Genomic DNA, 17,540 nt, shown 5'->3' with positions numbered 1-17,540 from the left:
TGTATTTTTACACCAAGCTACAATATCAGGCAGAAGAAAAATAAACAGTCTATAGATATAGTCTCTGCATACAGACACCTGCTAGTGAGACAGGCTATTAAGATCTGGGATTACACACTACGTAAGAAATTCACACAATAAAGTCACTTTAAATATAACAAGTGGAAATAGTTACTCCACAACAGCCTCATGGCACTTCCAAGTCCATAGTATATCTGTATTTGACTAGCATGTAACTTCTATCATCACTGTTAACAGACTAGTTTACAAATGATTAACCGCAAAAATAAAAACTGAGCATTTTAAAACTTGCCTTTAGTCATTCTTCTAAATCTATCAATATTGTAATTTCAATCCATTTAAAACAAAAACAGCCATAATAAAAGCATAAAGATAAGGATATATGGTGGAAAAAAGACCTTTGATATGTGGGATGACAGGACACAAAATTACCAATGAGCTTCTACTCCTTAAAATGAACATGACTTACTTTTACTTTGCCATTCTGAAATCTATTTTGGAAATTTATAATTGGGGTAGTGTTCTAAAGAAAAAAAAAAATCAGAATACAAATATTCTTCCCTAGTCACTGTTAATTGGATGGCTCTGTTTTACCTCAAATTAAAACAGACTCAACCACAATACACGTGCCCAAAGGCTTTAAAGTTTATTTCTGAAGTTTACTTGGGATTGGTCCCACCACTATGTCACACAATCCCTCTCCCCAAAACAATTAGATAAAAATCAGCCCCACCAGATGTTGCACAAAATAAGTAACATATTTCCATCAGTTTTTTAACTTACTAAAATATTTACAACAACCCTCAACTTTGTCAAAACAAAGCAACACAATTACAACAAGGATGTTTACTGGACATGCTGGCTGCATGCTAGTTAGAGCTGCTACTGGATGTGCAGTGTGTAGTCTGCTTATTCTTTCCAGATTATTGTGGCTTGTCATTTTTCACATTAAAGTCTCTCGACTCTAAACTTAAAGGGGTTGATGTTTCAGTTTATGAAGTTCCTAGCCAATGCATTATCCTGAAAAGTGGGACACTGCAAGGTTTGTGCAGTATGCTAGTGCAAACGTAATGAAAAACAGTTTTTAAAATAGTACAGTACCAGCATTTCCTTATTTTTAGAACTGGAGGTAAATAAACTTTAGCTCTAGCCCCACTTCCACCAAGCCCCCAGCTTTAAAGCACTGGATGCTTCAAGAGGAACTGCTCCTTACAAGTCATGCACAGTGCAGTGCAATGGTACAGCGCAAAAATGAATTGAGCCATTATGCGGCACACCAGGAAGGTTGAAGGTAGGCTGGAGGATAGGTACCAGTTTTTTGCTTCTGTACTGGTAAGTGAACTCTGAAAGCTAGTATTGATACTGAACTCAAATACTAGTTGATAGGCTCTCATTTTACTTGATTTTTTAAAAGGCTCTCATTTTACTTGTTTTAAATATAGGGTTGTATTTTTGTTGGCTCACAATGATTGGATGCGAAGAGAGACTGACCAGGCACCAGCAGCTCACCATTTGATTTCATGTGACATGAAATGTGAATGAACTTGATTTACTAATCTTTAGTGAAATGGGGAAAAATACAAGTTAGACAGGTTAATGTTTGAGAAGTCTGGACACGTACAAGAAAAGTGTTATGGCCCCACCAGAATGTTCATGCCAAAACTTCACCAGAAGGCAAAAATGTATAAATAACCTAATTTAACACTTTAAGTATATTCCCATTTAAAGAAATAAATCTTTCTTTAAAAATGTAACATTTCTATAAAATAGGAAGAGCCTACAGTTAAAGGCATTTCTTCAGATGCCTTAAGGCACAAGGAGACGTGGTTTTACCTAATTTTCTCTTTATACAATTTTGTATTTTAAAACTCTAGAAGGAAGCACACAGATCTAAATCTACACCAACACCACTTTCTAAGGAATATCCTCTGTACAACTACCAAAATGTCACAAATAAATGAAAGTTGGTGGTTCTCCATTTACTCAGTCTGATGTCAGCGCAAGAAATACTTGTGGTAAGTTACACCAATACAATGATGAATTTTCTCATTTCCTTTATTAAAAAACAATTTAAGTTAGCATCTGTTGTTGAACTTTGTTCTAAATATATCCTCTTACAAAAGCACTTCTATTAAATAGACTGTTATCAAGTACGGCAGATTTATCCCTATTTTTTTTAAAAAAAAAGCAGCAACATTTTACCAATTATTTCATAATACAATGTTGGTAATTTGAGCCTGCATTAGCAACTGGACCTAACAAAGCTGGAGTAAGAAATAGAAGACTACACAGAATATATACAGCAACACAGTTCAGCACAAATGTACCAATTAAGGCTGTTTATGAGCCTTTTATATGGAGCTTATTCTAGGCCCTATCTTTAGCACACAACTTCAGCTGTCAATAATAATAAGATAATGCAGCCCTCTAAAAAGGTACAAACACCTGTAACAGCAGTACAGAAAGCAACGGACACAATGTCTTTCACCTTGTGCACCTTTACTCTAGCGTAGCATTCAGAAAAGCAAATTGTATTTTTTTTTGCCAGAACAACTCCTGACAATCCTAAGAATGTGTTAAAGTGTAAAGAAACCAACCTATATCCAAGTAAATATTACTACATAATTTAACAAGTGAAAGCCTGGTTATGAGCTCCGGGAATATTTCATTTCAGTTTTGGTATAGACAAGGTTATAAATGACTTGGTCAGACCTGCAAGTCATGAAAAACTTTACATAAAAACAGATCACACACGTGTATGCATTTACTTCCAAGTTAGAAAACTCAAATATTTTCAATCAATAATATGAAATCCATGTTAATTTCTTCCACTGTTATTGAAAAATGTTCATTCACCAACAAAGATTAGTAGTGAGGCAACAGTAACAAGATGGATTGCTCTAGTCATCCTGCTTAAGGCTGGTACGAATCAAGAGGAGAATAATATCTGATAACTCTGCATTGCTACAGGTTTAAACAAGAGTAGTTTGTAGGAACAGCTGCCTATCTGTCTAGATACACTTCTGTGTCTTAAAGGTTCACTAAAGAATATTAACTTCATACTGGAGGTCAGACAACTAATTATTATATATATATATATATAAATATAATATATATATATATATATATAAATATAATATAATATATATATATATATATATATATATATATATATATATATATATATATATATATATATATATATATATATATATATATAGTGCATGGAAACCCATTCTTCCTCTAATTGAAACACAGCCAAGCTTACTAGCCCACACCTTGCCCTCTTATCAACCTAAAATGTAGGATCCTGGAGATACTTCAGTTCTACAAATTAAATTTAAAACTTCTGTGCAAGTAATAGGATTCAAAAATATTCAAACAATTTTTTTGGAAGTTGCATCTTTCCCAATCCACTTTAAATTCATTTTTGAAACACAAATCCTACATGCTTCTTTTCAACCTTTTTTTTGTTGGGTGAATTAAGCACTGTATAATGCAACTGTAATATTATACAATATCATAAACTTCTAGATTATGCATACTTAGGTTTTGAGAGCAGTACTATAATAATAGTAAACTAAATTGATAGTAGTAAACATTTTAGTAACCTTACATTTTTAAATAAAGATCACTCTTGAGTTTAAATCTGAGCTCTAAGTCTTACTAATTCAGGTCCTAATTTGGGATCCTGAGGTGGTTCGTCATGTGATGGGTGCAGCTATGTGCTGTATCAGTGCATGCCACAACCTCTCTCTCGCTCTTCTTATAGCCACTTCTCACTTTACTGTCTATAAACATCTTAATGCAAAAAATAAATATCCATGAAACTATATGAAAATACAGTATTCCTTGGTTCGATTGCAAGCATTTGATGGAGGTATGGCGGGGCATAGGAACTTCTGGGAAACTATATAAACTATAAGGCAAAGTGAAGTGTCTCAGTTCTACAAACCATTCTCAAAACTGCTTAAAAGGTAACTTCAGTATTTAGGCTTTTGGTTTTCTGGCAAGGCCCCATGACTTCCATTATAAATTGCAGGACAGGCTATGTATTTTAAAAAATTTGTAGTAGGGTGTCGGCTAACTGAACAGGTGGTGTCATTTTACTTGACTTCTCACTAAAAATTAATAGAAAAACGTTAGAACACAATTCCCTGTGGCAAATGCATATACGCCATGTTTGTGGAAAAAATAAGCTCAACTTGGAAAAATGCAGAACCTATCCTTTAATCTAATTTAAAGTTTTGGTGATCCCCAGTGGAGTAGAATCCCTTCTAGCAGTAATGGGAAACATTCCAAATACCAATGCAGATTCTTAGTCACAGAACCACCACTCCCAACTTGACACCCTATCCAGGGTTATCACACTACTCACTTACACACTAAGGCCAGTTCCAATTCAGCAATCAGCTCAGCTGGCATATCACTGAGGATGTGCGAGGAAAACCCACAGGAAGACACATGAAGTAAACTGTGAAATCCACATGCATGATCAATAGATTTGGTATAGAAAGTAGGGCACTGTACCACAGAGGCAATGAAACTAACCACTATAACACTGTTTTGCTCAAACACTTTCAGTATGGCAATTGACAAAGATCTATCTGTATCAACATGCTGATCGGGTTGGTGTCAGAACTTTGGTAATTTGACATTTGAATTTCCACAAAATATGTTGACAGGTTGATAGATCAGATTGGATTAAAAACATTTTATTCAATGTTACCTGCTTAAATTTGCTGCTAGTTCTTTAATTGGAAGAAAGAACTTGGAAGAGTTCACCTTCTTGAACTGACTTTGCTCAAAAGGATAAAGAAGAATGAGAGGAAGCGTAAAATCGAATGTTATCCGTAAACCATCAACCATTTCTTTACAAAGTTCAACACTGCAGAGTAAAAGAAAAAAATTTGTAGAACAACTTTTTATACCATTTTGAATTAATTCTAAGAAGAAAACCGAGCTAAATAAAAATGCATAAATCCATATGAAAGAAATTGTACTTTTATAATAGATACACACAGAGTCAGTACAAACATATTACTTTCGTTGCTCATTCTATTAAAATAATGTTTAAGATAATCAAAGACTAGTATTTCTAAAAAGGAAACAACTAAGATGTACTTACTTTTTTTCTGGTGGAACATAATGTGCACTAAAACTCATTTGTGAAGTTGTCTGATGATGACGACATCTTTCATTGGCAGAAAATGCTGCATTAATAGCAAAATGCTTTACATAAGACTCTAAAATATTAACAATGTTCATCTGACAAGGAAGCTTCACAAGCTATTAGAGAAAAATACAAAAACATTAACTCAAAAAATGCATTTGAGATTAAAATATTAATGCAATTATGATGCTGAAAAGCATAACTCTTGGATATATTTGAATTCAATCCAGTTCTGAATGCTAGAAAAATCAACTGGAAACATTCTTTTGTCATCCTATCTAACAGCATTTTTCAATGATACCAGAAATTATAAACAAAAGCATTCCATTATATATACATAATTAAATAGAGGTCCAAAGCTAACACTTTACAAGAATCTATGCATTAGTGATGTATAAAACAATTTAGTTAAGATCCAAACTTCTTTAATGTTGACTGTTCCCAGAATAACAAATCACTTAAGAGCTGATTTTTTTCCTCATTTATTTCTCAAGTCTATTCATTTTATAAATCTAAAATAGTTCCTTAAAGCATTTAACATACATAAGAAATCTAAAAATAACACTATGACAACACAACTTTCTGCTTTCACTGGCAAATATGTTAGAATGGTTTTCCAGTTTTGTTAACTTGGCCGAAATATTGCTTCTTTTAATACTCCACATTAAAAAACGTTATTGCTTCAGGCTAATAATCTTTGAGAGACAAACTGTTCAAAATGTCACAGAGTTAATGACATTCTGCATTTAACAATTGGTGTGTTTTTCAAGGTGGCATAACTTCACCCTAGGTTAGCAATGATGCCCCAGCATTTTAGTTAATATAGTTACAAAATGCTCCCATTTATTTTAATTACTCGAATCTTCAAGACATTTATAACCTTTCATTAATGCAGCAGTTAACTGTAATGTTAGGGTTTTTATATTTGTTAATATAGCACAGTCCAGGGAGACTGTATTTTGCTAGTTTTTGTGTCACACCCACTGGATGCAAAGAATGAGCAATTCTTAAAAGTCCTGAATGGATTAAACAAAGACAATTAATGAAATGGGGACCCATTAGAGAATGAAGATGCTAACCTTCACTCTTGCACATTAACACACATAAGATTGTTTTATTTACCACTAGATTATTAAAACCTAAGTATAGTAGATTTGACAAAACACAGGTTCTGCACTGCATTAGGCTGATGCATTTTAAAAGCAATTACAAAATGAAATAGTTTCATTTTAATCCATTAGAGTATATTCATAAAAGAAAATTTTGGCTTTACATTATAAAATTATCTTTAAATTTCTACTAAGCACAATACCTTTTTTCTTTTGTTAACATAATAACAATCATCTTCCAACTTCCTCTTTAAAACATCAGGGATTTCAATATTTATAGTTTTGTCCTCCATTTCCTTTTTTGGATGAGGTTCTTGCTCTTCTTTCTACAAAAGCAAACATAAGACAATAAATTACTATATTATGATATAAAGAAATTATGATGTAAATATTTTTCATTTAAGTCAGTCAACATATACACATCATTCTGAGAATTCATAGAAAGGTTAACTTGGATGCAACAAAGGATGATAGCATTGTTTTAATAGGCAACTGTGATGCAATAAAAATACTACCGAGACATATGTTAACAAAAAAGCATGGAAGGTCTAAAAAGGTTTGCTTCTGAAACCAGTAATATTCTGAAACAAATTTTCAGGGAAACCAAAATTGGGGAGTAGTTCCCTGAAGTGTAGGAGAATATTACCAGCAAATGTCTAAATCACAATATAACTAATAACTTTCATTAATGTAATACTAATGTATATGTTTAAATACAAACTGACTCAAACTGACCTATTTTGGCCATATAATGCAATCAAATTCGCTAGGAAAAAAAATAAAATAAAAATCTGTCATGCTAGGGATAGTAAGCGGCAAAAGACGACCCAGCCACCAGCGGACTTGTTGGCTTAACACCATCAAAGCAGACACAGGCATAAACATAACACAGCTCAAAGAAGCTGTGCAAGATTGAAAAGCATGGAGAGAGCTAGCTTATAGAATCGCCGAAAGTCGGAAACGACTGAATGGATGACACACTGACACATATGTTTAAACATTTGCTAAAATTAAAAACACATACTAAAATGCAGAATTTATAATGTATGCAATAAAAAAAGTGTACAACAATTCTGGCACATTCAATGAAACTTGTAGTAAAGGGTGATGAAGACCCTTCTATCCTAAAAATAATGCATCTAGCAAGACACACCCAAAGGGGTGACCAGAACCTAAAGAAACTGCACAGATATTAGAGGCACACGGACACAGACGCTGGATTATAAATAAATGGTAAAGCGAAAGAGCTTTTTTTGTTTTCATTTTTTTACCCAAGGGAGTGTCATTGTATGCTATGCTACTGTCTACCATTTTTTTTTTTTTTTAACGTCCAAAGTTAGATTTATGTTGGATTGAAACCTTACAAATCTATACTAAATGACAATCTTTCCTATTAATCTAAGCCCTATTCTTTTTACATGTACCACGTAAATTGTTTACACTGCAATTATAGTATTCTGCTTTTAACCCTCTTCTATCTGTGGGATTCATCCCTCCTATATGTTGCAATCACTTAACACATATAATGTGGGATCCACCATCCCACTATGTGTGCAAATCATCCTTCACTTTGAAATGCCAGACCAGCCCTTATCTCAAAGGATTGCCTTCTACCTAATGACCAATTTGTATTCAAAACAGAACTTTCACCTAGCTATTTTATAGCATTACTATCTACCAAGATCATTTGCCAAATCCAGAGTGTAATCCGGAGGCAGTGTGATGTAGTAGTTAGGGCTTTGGACATCAAACCCTGGAGTTGTGAGTTCAAAACCCATCACTGACACTGTGACCATGAATAAGTTATTTCAACCTCCTATGCTCCAACTGGAAAAAGAAATGTAACCAATTATATCTCAAATGTTGTAACTCACCTTGAATAAAGGTGTTGGCCAAATAAATAAATGTAAAATGTAAATCTGGGCAACAATAGTGGGTGACTTCCTCCAGACAGCAACCCAAATAATCCGCCATGCGACAAGGAGCTACTTGGCACCGTTCCTTACTCACCGACTATCTCCGATGCATCCCAGCAAATCCCAGAGATGACATAGGCTCTCTCTGGCTGGCAAGAGGAACCCACAGAAATCTTTTAACTCTCTTCCTTTAACCTAGCTATGCTAAGACTAATCATAACTCAAAACACTCCTATTCTAATGTCTTGGGATCTAACCCAGTGCCTTATCCCTAAAAGAAAACTCTTCCTCCTGCCATTTCAGGTTTGAAGGTCGTGACCTCTGGAGGCAGGAACAACACAGATGGAAATGGGCAGTTCCTTATCTCAATTCCCAGTCCGCCAGATGTCCCTCGTCCATAGGAAACTGACTGCCTTAATGTTGGGTGCCAAAACTGTGGTTGAAATCAAACATATTAATTAAAGAAAGATACTTAGCCTCTAACAATACAAGTCTGATAACCTTTAGCCAATAAGAGAAAAGCTTGTCCATCTCCATCATTTATTACTCTTCAGCTGATGCTTGAATAGGGAGCATTATTTCACAGCATGATCAGAATGGTCACAGGAACAAAGGATACAGGTTCATTTAATAAACTATTGAATTTACATACAGTGTCAATCAATGCACACATTTACTCTGGACACAAATGATCTATATAAAATAAAAGTCTATTTTGATACATTCTGGTTCTTCTTATACTCTTCGGGTGGAGCCACTACTCTTGAAATTTCTGTGTATATAACTGTCCAATCTTTTGTCAACACAATATCCACCGATTTCTTACTCAATTTCCCCTTGGGATTAATAAAGTATCTATCAGTACATTTTGCTGTTCACTTGACCTTTATCTGGTTTCTTGATATTCCTGAATAGGTTTCTGACATGTATTAACCCATTATTTTTTTTGAGAAGAATGCTATATTTTAATACGGAAAGCACATCAAAATACTTTATCCTTATTGACTATGAGAGACTGCTTTGGAACTATGGACTGGGATATCCTGCAGGGATCACATGAGAACATTGAGGAGGTTGTTGACTGCACTACTGACTACATCAACTTCTGTATGGACATTGTAAATCCAGTAAGAACAGTACGCTGCTATGCCAACAACAAGCCATGGATTACAAGTGACATCAAGGGCCTTTTGAACCAGAAGAAAAGGGCTTTTAAAGGCGGTGATCAGCATGAGCTCAAGCGCGTGCAGAAGGAACCAAGTCCAGCTCAGGGCGGCGAAAGAGCAGTACAGGAGAAAGCTGGAGCAGAAGTTGCAGAATAACAGCATGAAGGAAGTGTGGGATGGGATGAAGATCATCACTGGCTGCAGCTCGAAGCGGGGTGCCACCATCGAGAGAAATGTGAAGAGAGCAAACCAAATGAACAACTTCAACAGGTTTGACTACCCTAACCCACTCTCAACTCGGAGTACTACACCCTCCACCCATCCTTCTGCTGATACCAGCATAGGAGAGACATCCCCACCCACACTTACAGCAGCCCAGGTGAGCAGAGAGCGGAGGAGACTTCGTGCCAGCAAAGCAGCGGGTCCAGATGGAGTATCGCCACAACTGCTTAAGGTCTGTGTGCTGGAGCTGGGGAGTCCTCTACAGCGCATCTTCAACCTGAGCCTGGAACAGGGGAGAGTCCCGAGGCTTTGGAAAACATCCTGCATCACCCCAGTCCCAAAGGTATCATGTCCTAGTGAGCTGAACGACTTCCGGCCTGTCGCTCTGACGTCACAGGTGATGAAGACCATGGAGCGGCTGCTGCTTCACCACCTGAGGCCACAGGTACGCCACGCCCTCGACCCTCTGCAGTTTGCATACCAGGAGAAGGTGGGAGCGGAGGATGCCATCATCTATATGCTATACCGATCACTCTCCCACTTGGACAGAGGCAGTGGTGCTGTAAGAATAATGTTTCTAGACTTCTCTAGTGCCTTCAACACCATCCAACCTCTGCTCCTTAGGGACAAGCTGACAGAGATGGGAGTAGATTCATACCTGGTGGCATAGATTGTGGACTATCTTACAAACAGACCTCAGTATGTGCGTCTCGGGAACTGCCACGTGCAAAAGTTCGCTGACGACACTGCTATCGTGGGCTGCATCAGGAGTGGGCAGGAGGAGGAGTATAGGAACCTCATAAAGGACTTTGTTAAATGGTGCGACTCAAACCACCTACACCTAAACACCAGCAAAACCAAGGAGCTGGTGGTGGATTTTAAGAGGCCCAGGCCCCTCATGGACCCCGTAATCATCAGAGGTGACTGTGTGCAGAGGGTACAGACCTATAAATACCTGGGAGTGCAGCTGGATGATAAATTGGACTGGACTGCCAATACTGATGCTCTGTGCAAGAGAGGACAGAGCCGGCTATACTTCCTTAGAAGACTGGCGTCCTTCAACATCTGCAATAAGATGCTGCAGATGTTCTATCAGACAGTTGTGGCGAGCGCCCTCTTCTACACGGTGGTGTGCTGGGGAGGCAGCATTAAGAAGAAGGACGCCTCACTCCTGGACAAACTGGTGAGGAAAGCTGGCTCTATTGTAGGCAAAGAGCTAGACAGTTTGACATCCATGGCAGAGCGACGGGTGCTCAGCAGGCTCCCATCAAGTATGGAGAATCCACTGCATCCACTAAACAGTGTCATCTCCAGACAGAAGAGCAGCTTCAGCGACAGACTGCTGTCACGGTCCTGCTCCACTGACAGACTGAAAAGATTGTTCCCCCCCCCAAACTATGCAACTCTTCAGTTCCACCTGGGGGGGGTAAACGTTAACATTATTCAAAGTTATTGTCTGTTTTTACCTGCATTTTTATTACTCTTTAATTTAATATTGTTTTTTGTATCAGTATGCTGCTGCTGGAGCATGTGAATTTCCCCTTGGGATTAATAAAGTATCTATCTATCTATGTGTCCCCGAAGTCTAATCTTTCTCCACAGAACAGATGTATTTGCAACAGTCTCCAATTTCTTTAATAAGCATTTTAAATTAAGACATAATAGGGAAAAAAATTACCATTTCTGTGCTTTCAGCATCACTTTCTTCACTATTCAATGATTCATCATCATCATCATCATCAGAACCATCATCATCACTATCATCGGAAGATGAAATTAGAGCTAAAAGTCAAAAATAATTATTGTGTATCATTTAAAACATGATTAAATTTTTAAAACATAAAAAACACAAAAATACACACTTCAGTTTAACAAAAAAAAAATTTAGAACACATGGAAGGTGCAGAGCAAATGTGATCTCTCTGCGCTCTCTCTCTCGCCGATATACATGTAACGTTCTCTCTTATCCAAATATGTGCCTTACCTATGTGTAAAGAATGCTGATGAGATATGCAACATAACCAGTAGTCAATGTGGATGCTGCCAATTGAATAATAAATAAGCTACTCTTGGGTTCATATATTTGTAAATCTGACCCTGAAGGAGTCAGTACCTCACCAGCATGAACCTCGCAGCATGTCACTGCTTCATTACTGGCAGCAGAAATCGTCAACATACAGTCTTGCTGGTGTCAGTGGCCAAGGACCTTATCTGTGCACCTGTATTACAGGCACTCGTCGAGCGAATATTTTCACTGTGTGGCTATCTGTGCAACGAACGTTGTTGCAACATGAACAAATTTCTCGAAATGCGTGCTTGTTTAAAGCCACTTAAATCGGTTTGATCAATGACCGTCAAGCTGTGTTTAATGGCACTATGAACTGCGAGTGTATTTTTTTGACTGAAACATAACTTGCATTGAAATATGTGTAAGCCAGCATTTGTGGTCTTTCAACAGAAGAAAAAAAGAAAAAAAAAAAAAACTAAAATTGTACTAATATGTAAAAAGGCTAGAACTAAATAAAATAAAAACTAAAATTATAAACACAGAACAAAATATAAATAATTGTTGACTCCACTGAAAACTAGAACGAAATAAAAACTGGTTTTATAAAATTAAATATAAACTAAAACCAATTAATATCAGAACTGAAAAGTCACTGGAGAAGAGCAACTAGGCTGACTGCAGGACTAAAGGGGCTGAATTATGAAGAAGAAAGATTGAAAGATCTGAGCCTTTTCAGTTTAAGCAAAAGAAAATTAAGAGGAGACATGACTGAAGTGTTTAAAATTATTCTGGGAATTAGTACAGTAGGTCAAGACTGTTACTTTAAAATTAGTTAATCAAGAACACAGGGACACAGCTGGAAACTTGTTAAATGTAAATTTCGCACAAACATTAGGAAGTTTCTTTTCACAGAGAACCAAAGACACTTGGAATAAGCTACAAAGTGGTGATATGATCACTCCACTACACAAAACTAGAGTAAGATGGCAGTGAATTTTGTTTGCTGTGCCTCAAGGTAACACAGCTCAAACCAAGTAAGTTTCTGCCTACTGAGCTGAAACCAGCAACTTGGTTTGAAAGATGCAGATTGTTGAGCTTATTACCTCAGGAATTCAGGATTTTCCAATAAAGAAATCAAGGAAATTTAATTAATAGGTAGGTGTACTTAACATGGCGACTTGATCGTCTGTACTGTACCAAGAAAAAAAAATGTAATCCTAGCCAAATACTGAAACTAACGAATTTATTATCAGCAGCATTTTTGAAGTTATAATTTTATACATTGATTTTCTTGTCAGTAAAAACAACAATCAAAAATAACAACCAAAGCAGCTAAAACAAAAATACTTACATTCTTCGTTTTCCTCCTTTTCTTCGTCAGGAAGAGTTTTTAATACTGAATCGACACCAGGCAAACGACAACGTCGCTTCTTCCTTCCTTTTCTCCTCCTGTAAGAACAGACAAAATTATCACAAAACCACAGATAGATATCACGGTGGCGCAGTGGTACCACTGCTGCCTTGCAGTTAGGAGACCCGGGTTCGCTTCCCGGGTTGTCCCTGTATCTGTGTGGGTTTCCTCCCACAGTCCAAAGACATGCAGCTTAGGTGCATTGCAGATTCTAAATTGTCCCTAGTGTGTGTGTGTGCGTGCCCTGTGGTGAGCTGGCACCCTGCCTGGGGTTTGTTGCCTGCCTTGCGCCCTGTGTTGGCTGAGATTGGCTCCAGCAGACCCCCGTGACCCTGTAGTTAGGATATAGTGGGTTGGATAATGGATGGATGGATGGATTTTTTTTATATATTATAATTTTTATACATATACATACATATACATATACACATATACATACATACACATATACACACACAGTTCAAAGATGTTTTTCTTTCAGTCATTATTCCTTAAAAATAAAATTTTTTTGCCCCCGATTTTAAGAACCAGATTTGTTGAGGAATACACTACATTGTCAGTTGCAGGTAAATCCACACACTACAATAAAGTAAACACAGATGTATCTCACTTCTGACTCACTGTTGTCCACAGGCAAGTTCCTTACCCTGCCTGTGTCTCAATTATTTAAAAAAAAAAAAAAAAGAAATAATTAAAAATTATGTACATGGTGTTACATATAGAAAGAGTAATATGTGGTATAGTGGGTCCACAGCTCAAGTCAAAAATCCCACTTTTTAAATAAATAGTCTCCGCACTCGTGGCTTAGAGAGGGGGCGTGGTAGTGTGGCGGGACTGGTTCCTGGGTGAATTCGTGATGCGGGCGGTCCTCGCTTAAGTGCACAGGTAAGGAGTCGTCCTCATCCGTAATTGATGCCAGAGGCTGCTAATTGCTAAAGCTGATCCACGTCCCCATGATAAACAATAAAAGCGTGAGGCAGCAAGGAAGGAAAAGAAACAGAATAAGATGAACAGAGGTTACAGGAGTAGAAGGCGGCGGCGGCAGGAAGCAGGGAGGAGAAACCCGGTGCATGAACAAGTGAAGGTGCTTGTTGTAGAGAGCACATGCAGGAGAGCAGTGAGACCAGGTGTTTGGCCGGCACCGCAGGAGCAGTCGGTAGTGGTCACTCCCACTGAGCATTAATGAGTGGGAGTGACCGGAAGGAGGATGGCTTGCCGCATAAGGCAGTGGGAGTCGGGACTTGGGACGTAAAAGCCCCAGCGTGACTGCCCTGGTCGCTGGGGAACCCAAGTCACGGTCTGGTGAAGCCTACCGGAGCCAGGGATCAGAAAGGCAAACAGACCAGAAGAAGGCGGCAGCCTGCAGGTCCCCAGTAGAAAGGCACTGGGATAGTTTTTTTTTTTTTTTTTTTTTTATAAAAAGGACGGTTTCCAGCCATTATTTTAATCTCGGGTTTTAAGAAGGATTTTTTTCTATTGGATTTTAACCTCCACTGTTCACTCATTTTTATTGGATTATTTATTTATTAACTTTGAAGCACTGTACTATTTGGACACTTTGATTTTTGTTGTTTTTAATAAAAGCACTTTGTACTTTTGCACCATCCCCTTTGCTTCATTGTTGTGCCTCACTGTCCAGCTCATCGGTGACATTACCGACGGTGTCTGGTTCAGAACTCCCAGAAGGAAGATGGGAAGTATGGAGCGGAACCCACATCGTCACATAATATAAAATACGTTTTAAAAATGGAACCATTACACAGTATAATGTAAGAGAATACCATCTCAAAGCATATGAGACTGGAATCAAAAAAAGGAATTTAAATTGTAAAAAAGCAAAATAGTTAACATTTTGAAATAATTAAACACAAAAATAAGTAAGTAATTTTAAAAATAGATTCTTACATGCGAGCCACAGCCTTTCTGGCCAATTTACGTTGTAATCTGCGATTTTCATCTGTGTCCCGAAGGACGTGATCCTCTGCTGCCCATCTATCCCAGCTGAGATTGGGAGGGAGAGAAAAATAAAACAAGTTACTACATGGTGTGTCTGAACAACCATTTAATTAAGTAACAGAATTACTTAAAAAGACTTTAATCCAAGTCCAGCTGTTGATTTATTTAATTAATTTAATTTTCCAGGATCCGAGAGTGAAGAAGACACTGAAACGTAGGATGCCTTTCTGCAGATGTAGGCTCTGAAGGGGTATTTTAGCAGATGACCATGTTTACTACTAAAAGTCTAAACACAAAGAGCAATGCCCACTCCTTTAAATTAGAACGCCAAATACAAATAGTGCAAACAACGAAAAAAGACGATGTTTAACTCTAAAAAAAGAAAATAAAATTTGGATATGTCTAATGTTGCCAAATGTGTATACCCAAATTGCAGATTTCAATAACATGTTTCATAAACAGTGTGAATACTGAGCAAGGGTTGGTGGTTTTAAACCTCTCAGATATGTCGGCCCATTATATACTTACTAGGGGGGCTTCGCTCGCCAACCCCCGGTCTTGGGTAACCCAAAATAGATTTGAAAGAGATTATTGTCTGTCCTGGTAATTATCACATATGTATCATGTTCACCGTTACGACATCTGTAGGTTAGCTGAGCTAATATTATACCTCCGGTGCCGTGTGTGTGTTTCATGTGGTAGTCGTAGGCGCATGCGCCCTCCGTACTCTCGGGTTTGACTATGCTGTGTTTTGTGGACGTTTGGGGACGCCGTACTCTCTCCGGTTTGATTGTGGGGCGGGACGCCGAAGCCTGTTGTGTTTGTTTTGTCTGTGAGTACTCATATTATTGTATTACTGTAATGTGATTCACATATGCTGTGGAGTCTGTATCTCGGGGGGTCTGCCTGCGGTGTGTTAGACGTGCATTGTAGGCGCTCGCACCTTCCGTACTATGTCGGGTTTGACTATGCTGTGTAGTGTGGACGGTTAAGGTTCCGTATTGTCTGTGCTCGTTGCTTTATTTCGTATTTCCGTTAGTTGAGCTCTTTCGGTTTTGGTGGTGTATCAGAATTTGCTTGCGGTGGTGAGCTATGGTTCAGAAACGCGTTGTAGGCGCCTGCGCTTTCCGTACTGTCTCGGGTTTGATTACGCTGTGTGTTGTGGACTCCGTAGTATTTCCCGTTTCACTCTGGGGCAGTGGGCTGAATCCTCTTTATTGTGTGGCTACCTATGGGCGCGTTGCCTCATTTCTTATTTATGAACTCCTTTGTTCTCGGTGGATCAGACTTCGCTCGCTGTCAGCGCCTGTGCACTATGTCTCCTGTGTCCATGGGCATGCCACCTATCTGTGTCCATATCCGGTTTATAATATGGATTAGTCATCCCCTAATATGGTGACTGTAATCTCACAGTTCACTTGACTAATGCTTGTGGAATACAGGTATTCAGCAGATCACACTTGAGAACCACACAAGTTTTCAAAATGTTTTGCAAAAATAAAATTTTTGCTACAATAAGCAAGCCTATTAGTTACCTAAATGAACCCATTCATAATAATAATCGCCAGCAACGCTGGTGCTACTGTTAGGAAAGACTCATTAGGCCTTCCAATACATTTGATTTAATTTGTAAGCTCACATTTTCTTTTTATGAGCCCATGGAATTTCAATTTCTCGGTGAGTGCAAGTTCAAGCCATTAAATTATGGCTCGATTTAGTGGTGTACAGTCCTCTGTGTTTGTGGCAGGTTTAGTTGGAGCTGTTCATACAAATGCTACTGAAAAGAGCATTCAGGAAGTGTGCTCATGAAGGAGAGGTAAGGGGAATCTGTAAAAAGCAAAATATTAGCTGGATCAGGAGTGTGAATGGTGAAGTTTAATGCTGCAGGGACAGCTACAACTATTAGACTACATTATTACTATATTATAAATATAAACAAATACTATGGGTAATGTTGTGATACTGTATGTTTTCCTCCAGCCTTTGTATTCTACAGTGATACTAAAAGTGGCTAAAGATTAGCTCCTGTATTTTTCATATATACCACATATATTTCTAGTCTCAGACCCAAGTGGATACTAAAAAAAAAAAAAAAAATGGAATTTTAAACACTGCGGAACAAATATGGCTGCGGGAATTAATTCTGGCTTAACCAACATGCTTCAGAATCAGTCCCCTTCATGTACCACAGTCGAAAAGTGGTGCTGTAGACATCTGTCATGGCAGAACATCTCTGAAAGATGAGCCAAGGTCTTGGCAATCTTTAATACTGATGACAAAAGAAAATGCTGCCACTGAGAACTGAATCATAATCAGGAACTGAAGAGTGATAATGAGTAAAAAGACATTGCAGGAATTAGTTCAGAGGAAAAATCAAAGTCAATGAACATCATGTACCCAGAAAATTGACTTACAAAAGGAAGCATCACAACCTTGAATGTTCCAAATAGAATCTCAAGTTAATTAATTAAAAAAATAAAAGACCATAACTCAATAACTGGGAACGAAACTTCTAAACATAAATGTGACACAGAACCCATGCTATCAAAATAATGGAA

General features: G+C 37.7%; 1 protein-coding gene across 1 annotated transcript in view; it reads right to left on the bottom strand.

The window, feature by feature from the left end:
- Positions 1-17,540, bottom strand: part of LOC114650902 (male-specific lethal 3 homolog) — a 44,999-nt gene that overhangs the window by 13,210 nt on the left and 14,249 nt on the right. Inside the window, exons 3-8 of the mRNA XM_028800822.2 lie at positions 14,932-15,027; positions 12,967-13,064; positions 11,286-11,389; positions 6,507-6,629; positions 5,150-5,310; positions 4,751-4,909 (exon numbers count right to left, since the gene is read on the bottom strand). Of these exons, the coding sequence (XP_028656655.2) occupies positions 4,751-4,909; positions 5,150-5,310; positions 6,507-6,629; positions 11,286-11,389; positions 12,967-13,064; positions 14,932-15,027 (741 nt within the window). The remainder of the gene's footprint in view (positions 1-4,750; positions 4,910-5,149; positions 5,311-6,506; positions 6,630-11,285; positions 11,390-12,966; positions 13,065-14,931; positions 15,028-17,540) is intronic.

The sequence above is a fragment of the Erpetoichthys calabaricus genome, chromosome 4 (assembly GCF_900747795.2).
Source record: "Erpetoichthys calabaricus chromosome 4, fErpCal1.3, whole genome shotgun sequence".
NCBI classification, from domain to species: Eukaryota; Metazoa; Chordata; class Cladistia; order Polypteriformes; family Polypteridae; genus Erpetoichthys; species Erpetoichthys calabaricus.
This window is presented reverse-complemented; position numbering and strand designations above follow the sequence as displayed.